This window comes from Hydractinia symbiolongicarpus, chromosome 11, assembly GCF_029227915.1.
Source record: "Hydractinia symbiolongicarpus strain clone_291-10 chromosome 11, HSymV2.1, whole genome shotgun sequence".
In the NCBI taxonomy this organism is placed as follows: Eukaryota; Metazoa; Cnidaria; class Hydrozoa; order Anthoathecata; family Hydractiniidae; genus Hydractinia; species Hydractinia symbiolongicarpus.
This window is the reverse complement of record NC_079885.1, coordinates 24,477,590-24,493,974: the sequence shown is the minus strand read 5'-3', so window position 1 is coordinate 24,493,974 and position 16,385 is coordinate 24,477,590. Positions and strand designations below refer to the sequence as shown.

Here is a 16,385-nt window from a genome sequence, read left to right as displayed (position 1 = left end):
TTAATTAGCGGACAGATTTTTTGTGCTTTTAAATTGGAAGGCATATAAATATAACTTTTTTCACTTCTTGAATCGGGAAGTAAAAACTATAAATATTCAAGAAAAGCCGCAGTCCTTAATAAGCGTCGTTAATGTATGTTTGCCGAATTATTATTATTATGATTAATAATCATATTTATACAGGTTTACATCAGTATGATATAATATAGCTCCACTGTTATCAACGAGTGACCTGTTAAAACAAAAATAAACAAAGTAAACAAAGAGCCAAAAATTGTTTTTTGTTTTTAAATAATATATATAAAATTATGAGAATGTTAGAAAAAAAGAAAGAAAAGAAAATAAGAATCAAATAGCAGACTATGAACAGAACTTAAACATTTGTTACTTCCACTTAATGTACTTCAAAATTTGTCAATCTAATCTATGTTTCATGACCTTCCACTTTGATACGCCAACAGGCTGTTGGTGTATCATAAGTGGCAGCAGTGGTCGGAAATAGCTAACCAACTGGCTGTGCATTCGAGTGAAAACGCCATTATGTATCCATGTGTTTATTTAGTAGTCATTCTTATTTTCAACATGTGCCGCTAGCGTCTATCAAATGCTTATATCAACCTTAGTCCTCCATGTACAATTTGGCAATCACATTAATTTTTTGTCCTGGCACATGGTCTTAAAGTCCTAAACATCATTGCTAATTTGCCAAAATATCGGATGTCAAAATCCTCTCCGGTATAAAGATTTATCACTGCTTTCCATTGATTTGTCATTTGCAAGCACGGGGCGCTGTTTGCAGGGTGCACTGGTCCCAAAAGCCCCCTGTGAGTTTATTTCATAAAAACGAATAAGTAGATAGAAGTTTTCTTTACGAAAAACATTGTTGATGTTTTCTAAGTTTGAAATGGTATTTTCTGAAAAGTTTATAAAGCTAGACCCCTAAATTATTTTTTTAACTTTCTCAATACATGATTTCTTAAAAACTTTTTTGATTTTTAGTCAGATCTCAAATTGCTAATTTTCAAATCAATATCTAGTTCTGAAGTTGTTTAAATTTATTCATAGAGGTATAAAGATGATTTGTTCGACTAATTTTCGTAATTTACGTAAGAAGAAAAAAAAGAAGTCATATTTTTTATAAAAGAAAGTTCTTAAAAATAAACTGAAGTGTGTAAAGAAGTTATTGTAGTTTCCTTGTCGTGGAGTTTCATTTTTATTAAGTCTTGAGAGAGTCTTTTTCTATTTTAGCAATAAAATGCTTTTGTGTTGTCTCTGCTTATATTGGCATAGAACTAAAGTTACTATTAGCAATTAAATGTCCAACATCATTTCATTTTGCTCAATGATGCGCCTACTAAACTATCATGTTTAAGAAATGAGGAACCTTCAATACTAACATACTAAGCAGACAAAACAAAGCAATTATTCATACCCAGTTCAGTTGATTATAAACGAGTTTCTTATAAAAATCGTGTATTTTGTGAGTTAACTGTTGTGAGCACCTAACCTGAAGTTAAAAAAAACATTGCGTTTTTTACAAAAAGGATGTCAGGATGAAGGGATTTTGCAGGGATCAGCCATGATTTTCTCAGCAAAAAGGGGTAACTAAGTTCAATACATCACAAATCAATATTACGAATTCTTTTATATTTCAAATATACTAAATAAATAAATTTATCCAAACTTCTCTCAATATTATTATTATACATTCAACAAAATTTCCCTTATTCCACGTAACACAAAATGAAAAAAAAAATGTCTAAAAGCTAAAATTTAGAAATAATATAAAAACTTCTAAATTGACTCATTATAAAGAAACATTGTTTAGAGACAAAATGAATCTAAAATACAAAACAAAATTTCTCTGTAAAAAGACAAAATTAGCAATGCCTTTGAGAATAGACAGAAAAGACTTATATTTGTTTAAAATAATTGGGGCAAAAACAAAAAAACTAAAAACTTTTCAAGGGAATGTTTATTTCTACGGTAGGTGTATGCTGTTTGTAAGCAACTTCAAATCTTCAAAGCTTCCTAGGTTTTTAGTTTTACTTAAAGACAACACAGCGTTGCGCTTATAAATGTTTTAACTATCAAAGCATTGACTGCAGGTATGTCCTTGCCCATCCCCCTTCCAATAAAAACATCTCTTTATCTGTATGAATACTGTTGCCTTTTCATTTTTCTTTCCATTTTCTTCTGTTGCTTTTCATCTAACTCAGGTGGTGGTTCAGCAAAAAACCAAGGACTGAGTATGTTTACCCAAAGCATGTATACCCCTCTGCCAGGTACCTACAGTGAAGTTAGAAAGAGTTGTTGTTCAAAACACAAAAATATACTTAGTGCACCCTTGTGTTAGGTAAAACACACACAAAAACTTGTGTTAGGCCTTTTTATTCAGTGGACACTAACCAGAATTATGTTATATTGGTTACATCAACTAAAAGCGAGCAAGTAGAACAAGGAGGAATCATAGTATCAAAGAAGCATATAATAGTGAACAAATCAAAGAAGGGAAAGGGTACGTTTGCTTTTTTAAAATTAATATAATTCTTCTTATTGATTGCTTGTTTACGTAATATATACCCTATTTACGCGATACTGTATTGGTTATTTTCGGCAAGATACTTCTGGTATTACCACTTACCACTAACCAAAGCAACCAGAAATAATTTGATATAAGACTAAGTGTTTGGATGATGGCAGTTACCAACAGTAGATCTTTAGCATGTTCAGCCATGCCTCCCTCCATGGTCAAATCCATGCCTCCTTGAACCATATGACTCATGAATTTGTAACATGCAATATATATCAATGAAGACAGGCATATTGCCAGCTAAAATAAAAAAAGACATATATGCTAATCATGAATATCTAACAGAATTAATGAACAATAACACTATGACTGATTTTAATCACAGCAATAGTACAGTAGTGTTGCTAATGTTTTATGTAATGCCACATCTCCCTCCTGTGAAAGCGTGTATTACCTATTTTTTAATTAAACACTAAGTTAAACAAACTTACGTAACTCTTCCAATGTAATTCAAAAAATACTACAGTAACTCCAACATATACGACCTAAAACAAAGAAAGATTGATTCACTTAAACAAAACACTAATGTGGTGCTTCAAACATTCCCTTAAAAATAAAATTGTAGAATTGATGGACTTCAGGTGTAGATTTACACCACACCTATCCCCCTAATTTGATTTGGTACAGTTTAACTGCTTTTGGTTGGCAATCAACGAAATCCTGGAAAAGTAAGATTGTTGGAAAATCCTGACAGAATTAAAAAATATATAATCATTTTTATTCTTTTTAAACAATATTATTATGTTATGCATGATTTAGAAGCATACGAAAAAACTGGCCCAGAATCCTTAGAGAGTTGTAAGTGCCCTCAAGACCCCTCAACTTTTTTATCTTGGATTCTTTTTGGACAAGTCTTTTCATCATTTGCAAAATTTAAATTCCTGTCCAAATTACTTACTTTTTGCTTAAATTTAATACAATTATGTCCTACAAATGTCAAAACGTACATGTGCATAATTCATGAAATCACAGTCCCAATATATACTTGCGCACGCATAAGTGATTATGTAATGCCCGAAGCACTCGCAAAAATGGAGGTAAAAAAGGAAAAAAACCAAGCGGACACATTACCTCCATGGAAAACCACGGCAATATGATTGAGTGTATTCATGATATGTTGTTTCATTTTCATAGAATGCTGACATTACAATAGATAAATTCCTTTGATTACATTTTCAGCGGTAAGCTATTTTGGCTTTGGCAATTGCCTGGCAGGAAAAAAGATGAGGGAGCTAGGTGAAGCAAAGTATCATTCTATTTCTCCACACAAAGGCGTTCTTAGGACTTTTAATGAACTTAAATAAATCAGAAGGCATCAACCTACACCTCAATAATAGTTTATAACCCAAAGGATGTTCCTGTTAGAAGAAATTCACAATAAAAGACCTCTCTTCACTAAATCCTAACAACTTTTTTCCCTCCAGGCAACTGCCAGAGTCAAAGCGCATACTGCTAAAAATTAAATAAATAATGTCACACTTTGGAATATGAGGGTGCTGACTCACTGAAAACACAGTATATGTTAAGACGTCCACGGGCGTTTTTCTGGGGGGTTTCAAGGTTTTCATCTGTAACCGCCCAGAAAAGCCTGGGCCCGTCCAAAACTGCCAAAAATGCAAAGCGCACAAGGCTCATTATTCTTATTTAAATTTTGTCACAAAGAAGGAAGGTGTTTTTTGTCATTTTACTCTCAGTTTATTATCTGTGAGATTATATTACAGAGCTATATATATTTATTGAATAAATGATATAAAAACAGTTTTTTCAGAGCTCCCACTGTTGAGTATATGACTATTAGTCTACCATTATGTTTTGGTATTGGGTACTCAAACCACGCCGTTATGTGCCAATATGCAAATAATGCGCTATAATGGCGCGGTAGCTGTACTGTAAACTATCTATGGACTTCATTAATACGCAGAAGACAGATATTTATGTTAATATGAATATACGCGTTCTTATTTCGTTGACTAACCCTCCTTCATAACCAGAGATTTAAGTCTAACATCCACTACCACTGGTAATAAATGTTTAAAATAATGTTGTTTTAGGTTGATTTGGGTTTCTCCGGGCAAAACGTTTTAAAGCACAGGAAATCATTCGACAGCCCCCGTGGAATTTGCGACGTTTCCGGGGAGTCGGCACCATCTATATCCATCTATCTATATATCTATATATCATGGCGCAGTAGATTAGTGGTTATAGCTCTTGTACTCTGTGCGAGAGACCGGGGTTCGATTCCTCTTGACGGCGATTCAACATAACCCAAGCCATGTGAGGGAAATTGGGAAGATGGCACACTGTGTGGGCCGTTGGATGTTGCCAGGAGTTGTCTAGTAGAGAGTGGGCCCTAATTGGGTCTGCGTAGCTCAAAATTAGCATTAAATACTCTAGGACTCTCCATCTAAGCCATGGCCCCTCCTGGAAATAATAGACAGGGTATATCCCTCGATATTTGTGAGGCTAGCCATGTAAAATATGCACATCTATCTATCTATTTCCATCATTCTGTAAAATCATTTATCTCCGAAACTCTGCAATGACGTTTTTTAGACTTTTTTTATCCACTCAAACAGAGATGCTATAAAATAACTTACACTGACAGCAAAGACAATATTTCTGTAAAATCCAAGTGTTGCAGTATTTTCCTCATTGATTTGTTTCTGACCTTTCTTTAAAACTTTGGGCTACAATGTTCAAAAAATACATTGAGTTGGAAGCTTGCACAGCTTTTTACGAAAAATAATTTGCAAATTGTATAGCCAGCTAGCTAACTCTTTTAAAAGTGAAAGCAGCAGTTTATTACAAAGTTCCGTTAACAGGTTCAGTTGACATTTCTACGTTATAACTTACCGCCATCTTGAGGAAGATCGTGTGTTTACTTCTTCAACAGCCCCGATAACCTTCGTTTGGCATTTACCCCGCGGAACGAATTACCGCAAAAAGCGGGGCAGTCTATTCTTTGAATTTTCAGGAATATAAACTTTAGTTTTATTCGGCAACTGCTGATAAAATTTTATTAAACATCATATACCGCACAGGATATTTTTTTAAATTTTATTAAGTGGTTAAATTTAAAAATGTAGACAACATTCAACCTCTTTGAGGTTGGATAACATTGAACTATACCTAATAAATTTAATACACCTTTACGATAATTCAATTGTACATGCGTTCCTACGGCTCTCCCTCGTTTTACAATATCGGAAAAAAGGAGGTAAAAATTGTGTTTTTAAGAGAGTAGTTTGTTAGAGACGAAAGCGTGTTTTCTCCAGTTTTTTTACCTTCCGTCGTATCAATTTCTTTCAAATTTTCAGGAAACGTTAATAATAATAAGATACAACTTATGTGTACTTTTCATTAAAAACAAAACGGGGCAAACATGCCACAATCATCTGATTGAAAAATGTTAAGTCAATTTTTATGATTATATGTTACGATTGCAATATTTCGGTCAATCGGGTGGTTCAAAACAGGGCCGTCCTGAAATCTTTCATTTCGTGGTGCAATGCGGGACAAATATTTCGTTCTTGCCGTGCACGAGTCTTTATAAAATTGTGGCAGAAGAGGTTGTATCCTCCATCTAAAGAAGTCATAATGCAGATCTTTGTTCAGGGCCAATCTACTAATGTCTACGACATCAGCAGTTCAATTTCTGTCAGTGACTTAAAGGAATTGATTGCTTTCAGAAGTGGTGTCCCCGTAGAGGACCAAGTCCTTGTTTATGGTGGACATCCACTTCAAGATGAAAAGTCACTTTGTGAATGTGAAATCAATGCGTCGTCTACGATCTCCTTAGGCGTACGAGTACTCGGAGGTATTATCATTGTTCTAGTTTCAACATTAGCATATCATATTTTACCTAAAAAGAGGTCATTTGTATCAATTTGCCTCGTTAGCTAGAGTGTTGGCGACAGAGATTTTGTATGTTAAAACTTACCTAGCACTTTTCACCCACATCTCCTCCTTGGCTAATTTTTTCTTACCAAATACTTTTACATGCATTGTAGACAATTTTGTATTTACGTAACTCTAACGGAAAGTTGATATGACTGATATTATTGCCAAGTCGATCTTTGTCAGGGTACGAGGGTGCCGATAAGCCGCATACCCTGTAAAAAGTGCTGGCGTTTTCGGGCGAGTTCAGTGTTTTGAAAAAAATTCAAGTATTCACCCGAAAAAACCGAGACTAATATGATTAAAAAAACTACAAACATTAAAATAAACTTACTATGTGGTATATATGCCTATCACCCGATAAGCGAGCATAACATAGATAAATAGAAATAAAAGTACAGACCTTTAGACCTAGTCAAATAAAATATATTAAGTTAGCTTTATATATGAAATAGAAAAATAAATAAATAAATTCATAATACCCAGGCTCTCTTCTGTCTACTTTGCTCATACTGAAAAAAAATAATTAAAAGAACTGTTTTTGATGGTTTTTGATAAAGTTTACTTTATAAATAACTTATATTATAAACTTTATTAACTCCTTTATGTTCAGTCCCCTTTTTCCCAACTATTGTCCGCATGGCATGTTACAAGGAATTGCATTTTGAGAATGCTCCATGTTCGCGTGTTCAGGAAAGTGCGGGCAGGATCGGGGGACAACCACCAATTTTATTCACAAAGTGGCCAGAACTCAACCTTATATATGCGGGCATTTGCGGCATATTGGCACCCTCTTGTCAGGTTTAACACCTAATTAGGCGGCATGGCCTAATTAGGCCAGTCGTTAAGTTAGGCAACGTGATGTAGTTTAATTAGGCGACGTGCAATCTAACTAGACAAACAAAATCTTACTGTTGTAAATATGTTGAAATCATTGCGTTTCGCACTACAATTTTTATGTAAATCAAATATGTCTACTTTGCAGCCAATTTTGACCAATTACTATTGTCATCTAAATAGACCACACTTAACCTAATTAGATTATATATTTCATTTTAACATAATTCTTACTTGTGCAACATATCGAGGCACAAATGACAATTTTGGAATCATGGTCGCGTAGACTATCCATTCTGAACAAAGATTTTTTGCGATTTTTTCTTAGGAGTGTGTGAAAAGCCAACAAATATATATTGCCTAACTAGTCTACCATGAGTTGCGTAACTAGGTGGTGTGCCCTAATTAGCCTACCGTCGCTTAATTAGGTGTTTACCCTGACTGTTATATCACCACTCTTTAATGAAGAGTTCATAAAGGAAACTTTTTCACAATATCGGCTTACCCTGGGTAAACATATAACATTCTAATTTAAATAATTTGAGTCTCTCAGTTTGGGTATATCTTGTTTTGAGTATCTTCTACAAGTTGATTACCTTTTGCGCTCCTAAAATTAGACTATATGATAACTAACTTTAATATGTTTCCTAGAAAACCACCATTGCGATAAATTGAGGTATAAAGCAGCAGGCCACAGAAACCTGCCTTGGTTTTTCAAACATTTTTTTAATCATTTTTAATTCTAAGATCCGGGTTGACACGCTTGAAATTTTCTGATCATTCTCAACAAAAATGACCAACATATTTATATTTAGCAGCAACATTTGTGGAAATGTGCATATATTTTGGCGAATAGAAGCAGTGCAACTGCCCCTATTAGCCAAACTTTATACGTTCTGTAAAGAAATCACCATGTAATTTAACTAGAGTGAAGGGAGTTGGATATATATTATTGTCAAACTCTATGCAATCCTTTTAATTGGGAAAATATAATAACTCCTGTTAGGATTATTCTTAGAACTTGAAACTTGTTTTATCAAGAAGAATCCTCCTGCATGTTATGGACACGTGATTAATATGATTTCCTAATTTTTTCAAAAAATTACCTAAAAACAGGATTTTTTGCGAACTCCTCCTGCATGTTATAGACAAACAGGAAAAACAGGATTTTCGGGCAGTCTTTTCACAAAAAAACGAAAATATGATAAATAAATTTTATTTAGCTTTCAGAAACTTCAAACAGAATCTGAAAATTCACACTAGAACTAAAGTAATTAAATTTTATGACAATAGTGGTATTTTAAGCAAATTTAAAACTTTTGAAGACGCTAACATAAAACAAAAATTTATTGCTGCATTTTTTTTCCTTTTGTGACGTACTATAAGTGTGCCAAGTTCAATTTGGACAAACCTATAAAAAGTTATTTAATCAACTGACATTTTTATCGCTTTAATTATCATGGCAGGTGCAGAGGGAATAATGAAAGTTTTCTGCATGGTACTCTTGAGATACAGATATTTCAGAATAATATTGAATATAAAGACAACGGAGCATCAGAGACGGAAATACGAAGGATTTAATGAATGTTTATAAGACAGAGAAACTACCCGTACTGCACTCGTTATGATGCTGCTTTTTTATTTTAGGTAAAGTCCATGGTTCTTTAGCTCGTGCTGGAAAAGTCAAGGGACAAACACCAAAGGTAACATGAAGTTTTTTGTCCTAAGATTTACTTTTATTAAGACTTGTAATTAAGTTGTTAGTAACTTGTTATTAAGACTTGTATAAAAATTTTGCAAAGAAATTTACAAGTCGGTATTTTTTGTGAAAATGGTGAAAATATCTTGCAAATAATAATATTGTGGGGTAACAAGCAAGTTAAAATCCTGTTGAATTGGGGTCTGTTGCAGTTAGTGCTCAAATGTCAATTGTTTTCCGAACTTAACTAAAATATATCAGAAAACGCATCTAGTTGGATAAATTGTCTCGTAGAAAATAAATCTGTTTGTAGTCTTTGAATGTTTAAAACTTTGCCAAATTTTTGAATGTGTGCCTAAATTAGAAATTTCCTAGTGTCTGTGTATAAGAATCTTAAAATTATAGTAGAAAATCTAAAAAAAAAGAGAAAAACAGTGAAGTTGAAAAAAAATGCTTCAGATTCTTTCTTCAAAGTTCAAATGGTGAGTTAGAATCTAGAAATAAAATTCTTTTTTAGGTCGACAAGCAAGAAAAGAAAAAACCAAAGACAGGTCGTTGTAAAAGACGACATCAATACAATTCTCGATTTGCTAATGCTGTCATCACACCAGGACGAAGACGAGGACCCAACTCAAATGCTTAGAATGTAAATGCTTTACAAGCTGAATAATAAATATTCAATTTGTCTTGTTTTTATTTGCCTCTTGCCTCCATTCCTGCTGGAACAAATAAGTTGCGCAAAAATTGTCAAGTCATAGTAATCGCAAAGCAGAAAACTTCGTACGTCTGACTTTCTGAAAATAAGTTGTTTTAATTTTTTGACACATTTGGTACTGTGAGGCTTTATCAATTGACCTGTATCCGTGCATCCATTCGTCACCAGCTTTTCTCAGAATTGGATCAATAGTTTTCTTCTGATCTTTTGCACAATGATTAAGAATAATTGACTCTCAAATGTGAGTCTCCGGCCCAGTAAGGGGAATTCGTGGGTAAAATGAGTCAAAACGGGTTAAAAATATACCGATTTTTGACAAAGTCTGTAAAACAAATTGAATCGTGTACCTGACTTGTTTTTTAATTTTGCAAAATTTATGGAATTTACCAAGAGCAACACAGGGTAGCTGTAAACTCATGAATTTATTAATGCTCCTGGAAACTCATGTTTTTATTATTGAAAATATAAGTATTTCTTCTGGAAGTTTGATTTGCTCTCATCTCATCTTGTTTATTATCTGGCATTCAATATATCCTTGCGTGATTGTTGATTTGTACTAACTTTATTCTTCTAGTTTAATTAGAACAATGTGAAAAAATAACGTCTTTTTCTCTGTTCGATGGTTGCTAGACCAGCGCTTAAGCACTTCAAGCTGAAGCAGAGACTTTTTTGTTTTACATATATTTAATTCAAAGATTTTGTGAAGAAAAAGGGAGAGGATTGAAGTGGTCTTATCAAAAGAAAAACAATTACTAAAATTACTAAAAATCTCCGCGATTATCTTGACAACATGATTTCCTATATTCATTACTTTTTTTCGTCAAAGTTCCTTTCGATATTTCAAAAAGACGTTTTTTATTAAATTCTGTGTTGCGAAGTCTATTTACCACAATTGATAGTTGTTATCTTTTGCAATTTTTACGAGGGATCACGTGTTTATTTGAGGAGCTTATTTGTGGCACGCCTATTATGTAAACTATGCTGCACCGAACTCATAAAATGTTCACGAGGCCTCGGCTCGTCACGCTCGTCTAGGCATTTGGCTTTATACAATCGAGTCAAGCACAGCTGAATATTGCTTTTATAAGCTGCGCAGAGTTGAACTTAGTAAAAATGTTGCGAGTTCTGCACAGGGCTGCTTATATAATGGGCATAAGTGTTCATCAGGTGAAAGTTGTTGCGTCTTACTCCCCATACCATTACCAGCCGTAATTGGCATAAGAATAGTTTTTCTTAAGATCCTGTTAATAAAAAATTAAAGAAGTATATAAATTGAAATATTTATTAAAATAATAAGTAGATTTAGAAAATATTTACAAGTATATACAACTGAATTTTCAGTAAAACTACACGTAACAATAGAAATTAACAGGATACAATTTAGAGGTGATAGTCAAAACAGCGTTTTATCTGACACCAAGAATTTTTCCTTCACTATCCACTTTCCTATAAGCTAATTTTTCACTAAAGTCCCATAGTCTTTTCGCTAGCTCTTCATCGTTGGCTAAACTGGACGGATGACATCCACAACAGTTATTGAAATAATAGCCCCCGACATTTTCCAACTGTGGTGAGGCGGCGCAATATACAGTGGTTGCAGCACCTTGGGCCTACAAAAAGAAAGATTCCTACTACAGTAATCAGAATCATCTGCTTTTCGTCATGGTGAACCTTCATATGAGAGTCATCGCAAAAAAAGACATTAAAGAAACTATGAATGCTTGACTTAAAATTTATGAATGTACTCTCTTTTTTCAACATTTACGACTTTTGTGACGTTCGCTGTGGAAAGAATCACAAGGGAGAAACCAATCAAATTATGTACAAAGCACAATTATTGAAAGGGAGACTTACCTGCGATTTACTGAACGGTCTGCATAGTGTAAACAGCACCTTACAAAAATACGAATGGCGTGCAAGTTGTGTATAGACTAAATTCCCAGGATGCACCGCGTTGCAGAACACACCATACGGGGAGAGTCGACGGTTCAGTTCGAATGTAAACAACAAATTGCACAATTTTGATTGGTTGTATGCAACAATCGACCAATATTCCGACTTTTTCATTGGTAGGTTAGGAACATCAAACGCGTTGTCGTATAAAGATGGATACCTACGATAAACAATATAAGACTAAAAAAATCAGCATGGGCGCTCACTGAATATTAATTCTTAACATTTACGTCATCTCGCCAGCTATTTTAGGCCAGAACAGATTTCATTGATATTGCTAAAACCAAGTGAAAGAATTTGATGCTAATTCCTCAAGAAAAGATCAGAAATTCAATCGACGCATTTAATTTTTGTGAAAAATTAAAATAGTTTGGACTGTTAAGCATCTGAGAATTTTTTAACACAAAGGCAAGAACTAGTTGATACTCTTACATCATGACAACGAATACTTGACATTTTCAAAATGGTACCGCAAGTAGTGAGAGACACGCAATGCGGTATAAAAACAACAGACCCGTGCATTTTTCCACGGGCCACTGACTAGTTTATTATAAATATCTTCAACAACGAAGTACTGCATATGGCAGTAATGGCCAGTGTTCATGCGTAAGAAAATTATCATGAATATCCTCGTAATTTTATGATATGTTGTTAAGTTTAGAAAAACATTGTGGCTGCTAGCAAGAAACAACAAACGGAGCAGGCGCTGAAAAAAATATGATAAAGGATATCGTTGTTGCTATATTGGACACTTCTCTATCATTCCCTTCACAGTAAATTAACGTTTACCTACCGCGCTAAATATATTTTTTCTCGCGCATGCGTGATTAACCGTAAAGCGGTGTATTGGGTGACGATCGAAATAATTAAAATTCATTGCAGCCTTTCTTTAATCTTGATGAAAATTATTTCGTACCTGTGAGATTCTGATGACACCACAACAACACGCGAGGGTGCTGATTCAATGAGAACATCTTTTAACAGATCTGTCAAGTAGAAATGACCAAGATGGTTCGTTGCAAATGTTGTCTCGATGCCATCGACTGTTTGTGAGTAAGCGAGTCCCATCACACCAGCATTACAAACCAAAATGTCAAGTGGACTACGAAAAATGTAAACAAATGAGCGAGACATGGGCTACTTTTACAAAAACTTACTTTCCTTAAGGTGACGGAATTTAGGATGTCTCGATAAATCAACACGCGTAGAGTAAAACAAAATAAGATTGTACAGGGGACATTAACATATCTAAATCGAAAAAACATTTAAAGTCAGCTTACATAAAAACCTACACAATAAGATTCTATGAACGTTCAGAATACGCGTAAAGGAGAATCGTGAAAATTCTTGCTTTTAACTTGACCATGCTAATCTTTTTTTACGCTTTTTTAACAAAAAAATTCTTATTACAAGATACATCGACAACAGCAGTCCCGTATTTTAATAAATATTTTGACGTTGTAATGCCGCTACATCTGTGTTGTCGTCAGAGAAATTTTTTTTTACAGAAATCATTAGTGATTAATGAAACAAAATTATGAATTCTAATGGTACAAGAAAAAGAAAAACAAACCATTTTAATTGTAGAAAGCACTCTGCACACTTTTTCACACTGTCAAGCGACGCCAGATCACACTCCAGAACATCCACTGGCACAGGCAAGCTCTGAAAAAAGAATGATGAAAACAAAACAATTTAAAAAATCAATTTTTATTTAGTGGATACAATTAGCTTAGTATTAATCACCCAATCTGAATAAACACACATTTCGTATTTTTTAACTCGAAATGAAAGTGTCTATTGAAATTCGAGACATTTTCCCAGGATTTATTTTAGCGATACTTATCAGGGTTTAACTATATTTCTTTAACTATAAAAGCAGCCAGCACAGACATATTTAAAATATATTCAATGAAACAGTTAAATCTTAAGCACCAAAATATGTTGCAATAAAGTTCTCGAAACGGCTACAGAATGCATACTGATCACGTGTCATAAACATAAAAATAAAAGTTCTATGGAACATGCCTATACCTGTTTCACTCTGATGACGTCAGCTGCTTTTTTTGCTTTTTTCAAATCACGGCAAGCCAATACCACGTGACAACCATGTAATGACAACGCTAGAGCAGTTTCGTATCCTAATATTGCAACAAAAGTAGAAGCTATTGACGTGGAATGAAGAAAAGTAGAAGCTATTGGCGTCGACTGCAGAAACAGTGATGACAATTTTGTAACAAAAGTAGACACTATTGACGTCGACTGAAGAATAGTAGACGCTATTGACGTCGACTGCAGAAAAGTAGAAGCTATTGACATCGACTGCAGAAAAGTAGAAGCTATTGACATCAACTACAGAAACAGTGATGATAATATTGCAACAAAAGTAGAAACTATTGACATCGACTGCAGGAAGAATAAAGTGACATTAAAAAGCGACAATTTAACTTGCGTTCTGGTGTGTACAAACATGCGTACAACTAACCTATGCCAGAGTTCGCACCAGTTATTAGAGCTGTTTTCCCTCGCATGTCCTGTCCTCTCATGACGGTCATAGCTGAACTGTCCGCATCAAACTTCAACATCGCCTTTTTCTTGTCTGACATAGCATATGCAATACGTGGATCAACATACGTATTCTTTTTATTCACGCGACTAGAAAGAAATATAATTGTGTGAATGTGACCACATCACTGCTAAATGATTGTAAGGCAGATTCTGTGAACATCGACGCTTATTTTTCAGATCACATGATGAAATGCTATACGTACTGGACACTCACTCTCCGTATTTATGTAGCACTAGTTTCAAACGACGCACCTTTCAAGTCTCGAATCTGCTAATTCGAACACGGACGAAATTGAAAAATGTTTGAATAAACGTGCAAATAAAGTTGCATTAAAAAAAGAGTTTATAATGACAAGTGGCCAAGAAGTTTAAGACGATTTATTCTTAACACAGGATGCGAGTGTTACTTAAAGGAGCTACGAACCGGTGAAAATGCTCACATTCCGTATATCCCGCGCACATATTAAAAATCCGGCAAACGCTTTTTGCGCAATGAACAGACCAGCGCACTTTGCTCGCTGGTTCAATATCTTTTTTCGAAAAGTATATTACAAAGAAATATTTCAGCAAGAGTCATTCTGGGTGAAAACATGGCCAAGGCTAAAGAAGATAAAAATTCTAGATATATCTATATGTTTGAGTTTTTAACTTACATTTTTTGCCGCCATCAGCTCGAATTTTGTGTAAGTCACTAAAGTCGAAAACCAACAGCCGTTCCGTAGCCCCTTTAAATACTTCGGTAAATGTGAACATGACGAGCGGCGCAATACTTAAATGTGTAACTGCCATGAAAAATACAAATTAAAACATAAGTGTTCATGGTAAGTAGAGAATCAATAATTGCAGACCACATACTCTAAAAACAGTGTCTGGCCTTCTTCATCTGTTGCTTTTTCCCAACCAAAAGGTAACACTATAAAAAAACACAATAATCTGAAAAAATGAAAGAAGTTTATTATTTTATTTACTACTTTCTTATAGCTTGCAAAATCATCTCGCCCACCTGTTGATAAATATTTCTCGGTACCAGTTTTCGGATGTTGCCACTGTGTTTGTTTACTTGAATGACTAAACAAAACATAGTTCCGTGTTGTTTTTATAGACCAAAAACTTTGCACACACACACAAAACTGATAATCTGTTCAACAATTAAGTCATTCTCTTCAGTAGTTTCGTCCTCAGGCTTTTTCTATAACTTAGAATACTTTGTTTTTAATATTTTGTACCATTTGGGGATTCTATGGGACAAAATCCCTTGATTTCTTCTCACGTGAGAGGAAGGCAGCGTTGTAAACACGAAATTGAGGAGAATAATTAGATCAAGTCTTAAAATGTTGTAAAAAGTATATTCCTTCCCCTCTCCACAAAAAAATATGGCCGGAGGGTTAAATTGAGGTTAATGCGACAACGCTTGGCATAAAGAAAACAAGATTAACTTAATTTTTTGCTTGGTTATTTGTTTTATGGGTTTATTTTTATGAATCTGACAAACAGGTTTTGCAAAGAGGTTTTCGGAAGAAAATGCCGCGCGTGTTTTATACGATGTATTATTTTTCGCCAACAGTTTCTTCGCGATACTTATTTCTACAAATCCTCACTTTCTAAATAATTTGTGGGAATCTTTTCAGAATTAGGCCCAGCTAAATTTTTGTGGGAGTTTCCTTTGCGGGTAAATCCACAGCTGCAATTAAGCATAAAACAAACAAAATATTCTTACTCGACATAAAAAACTCTCCCAGCATCTGTCACTCTCATTTCCCAACCTGTTGGCAACTCATCTTCAGAATCTGTGAACAATTCCTCCAGCTGTTGGTCAGCCATATTGAATTGATTTTATCTATTCACTAACAGTATAAAAACGGCATCAACACGATAAAATAATTTCCAGGCAGTCTTTGAATAAGTGAAACTAAAATGCTAATACAGAAACAAGTTTTTTATATTCTAATTCCCCACTTGTGAAGTCGATCACTTTAGATTCTTTTTCACCTTTAAACTTTCGTGTTAATTCTTATTTTATATATCAAATCAAATCATTGAATGCTTGATAAAGTGTATGCATCAAATATACCATTCATTTTTGTTACACCTGTCAAACGCTTAAAAGATTAAGAAAAACGGTT

At 34.2% G+C, this 16,385-nt stretch overlaps 3 protein-coding genes across 3 annotated transcripts; 1 reads left to right on the top strand and 2 right to left on the bottom strand.

Moving 5' to 3' along the window:
* Window positions 1-1,630: 1,630 nt before the first annotated feature.
* Window positions 1,631-5,539, bottom strand: LOC130614117 (transmembrane protein 208-like). Its single transcript, XM_057435521.1, has 5 exons — window positions 5,447-5,539; window positions 5,191-5,280; window positions 3,025-3,078; window positions 2,645-2,833; window positions 1,631-2,289 (listed from the first exon to the last, which is right to left on the bottom strand). Exons 1-5 carry the CDS (start codon window positions 5,450-5,452, stop codon window positions 2,149-2,151), a joined length of 480 nt encoding a protein of 159 aa, XP_057291504.1. The 5' UTR covers window positions 5,453-5,539; the 3' UTR covers window positions 1,631-2,148.
* A 462-nt stretch (window positions 5,540-6,001) lies between these two features.
* LOC130614403 (FAU ubiquitin-like and ribosomal protein S30) lies at window positions 6,002-9,707 on the top strand. Its single transcript, XM_057435831.1, has 3 exons — window positions 6,002-6,410; window positions 8,975-9,030; window positions 9,544-9,707. The coding sequence occupies exons 1-3, from the start codon at window positions 6,017-6,019 to the stop codon at window positions 9,667-9,669; spliced, it is 576 nt and encodes a 191-aa protein (XP_057291814.1). The 5' UTR covers window positions 6,002-6,016; the 3' UTR covers window positions 9,670-9,707.
* Window positions 9,708-11,005: 1,298 nt separating this feature from the next.
* On the bottom strand, window positions 11,006-16,266 carry LOC130613722 (WW domain-containing oxidoreductase-like). The gene is made up of 9 exons (XM_057435057.1): window positions 15,980-16,266; window positions 15,266-15,330; window positions 15,118-15,175; window positions 14,180-14,349; window positions 13,729-13,835; window positions 13,268-13,359; window positions 12,611-12,796; window positions 11,596-11,854; window positions 11,006-11,351 (listed from the first exon to the last, which is right to left on the bottom strand). Exons 1-9 carry the CDS (start codon window positions 16,081-16,083, stop codon window positions 11,148-11,150), a joined length of 1,245 nt encoding a protein of 414 aa, XP_057291040.1. The 5' UTR covers window positions 16,084-16,266; the 3' UTR covers window positions 11,006-11,147.
* Window positions 16,267-16,385: the final 119 nt, after the last annotated feature.

What these genes read in the sequence shown, in the direction of transcription:
- LOC130613722 (XM_057435057.1), bottom strand. Translation starts at nt 16,083, where the DNA reads ATGGCTGACCAACAGCTGGAGGAATTGTTCACAGATTCTGAAGATGAG. An exon ending in GGGAGAGTTTTTTATGTCGA is followed by an intron (nt 15,331 to 15,979) that starts GTAAGAATATTT and finishes TGTTTTGTTTAG; the next exon opens with TCATTCAAGTAAACAAACAC. An exon ending in TGCTTTCTACAATTAAAATG is followed by an intron (nt 12,797 to 13,267) that starts GTTTGTTTTTCT and finishes CATTTTTCGTAG; the next exon opens with TCCACTTGACATTTTGGTTT.
- LOC130614117 (XM_057435521.1), bottom strand. An exon ending in ATATTGTCTTTGCTGTCAGT is followed by an intron (nt 3,079 to 5,190) that starts GTAAGTTATTTT and finishes TCTTTGTTTTAG; the next exon opens with GTCGTATATGTTGGAGTTAC. An exon ending in TCTGGTTGCTTTGGTTAGTG is followed by an intron (nt 2,290 to 2,644) that starts GTAAGTGGTAAT and finishes ACTTCACTGTAG; the next exon opens with GTACCTGGCAGAGGGGTATA.
- LOC130614403 (XM_057435831.1), top strand. Translation starts at nt 6,017, where the DNA reads ATGATTATATGTTACGATTGCAATATTTCGGTCAATCGGGTGGTTCAA. An exon ending in AGGCGTACGAGTACTCGGAG is followed by an intron (nt 6,411 to 8,974) that starts GTATTATCATTG and finishes TTTTTATTTTAG; the next exon opens with GTAAAGTCCATGGTTCTTTA. An exon ending in TCAAGGGACAAACACCAAAG is followed by an intron (nt 9,031 to 9,543) that starts GTAACATGAAGT and finishes ATTCTTTTTTAG; the next exon opens with GTCGACAAGCAAGAAAAGAA.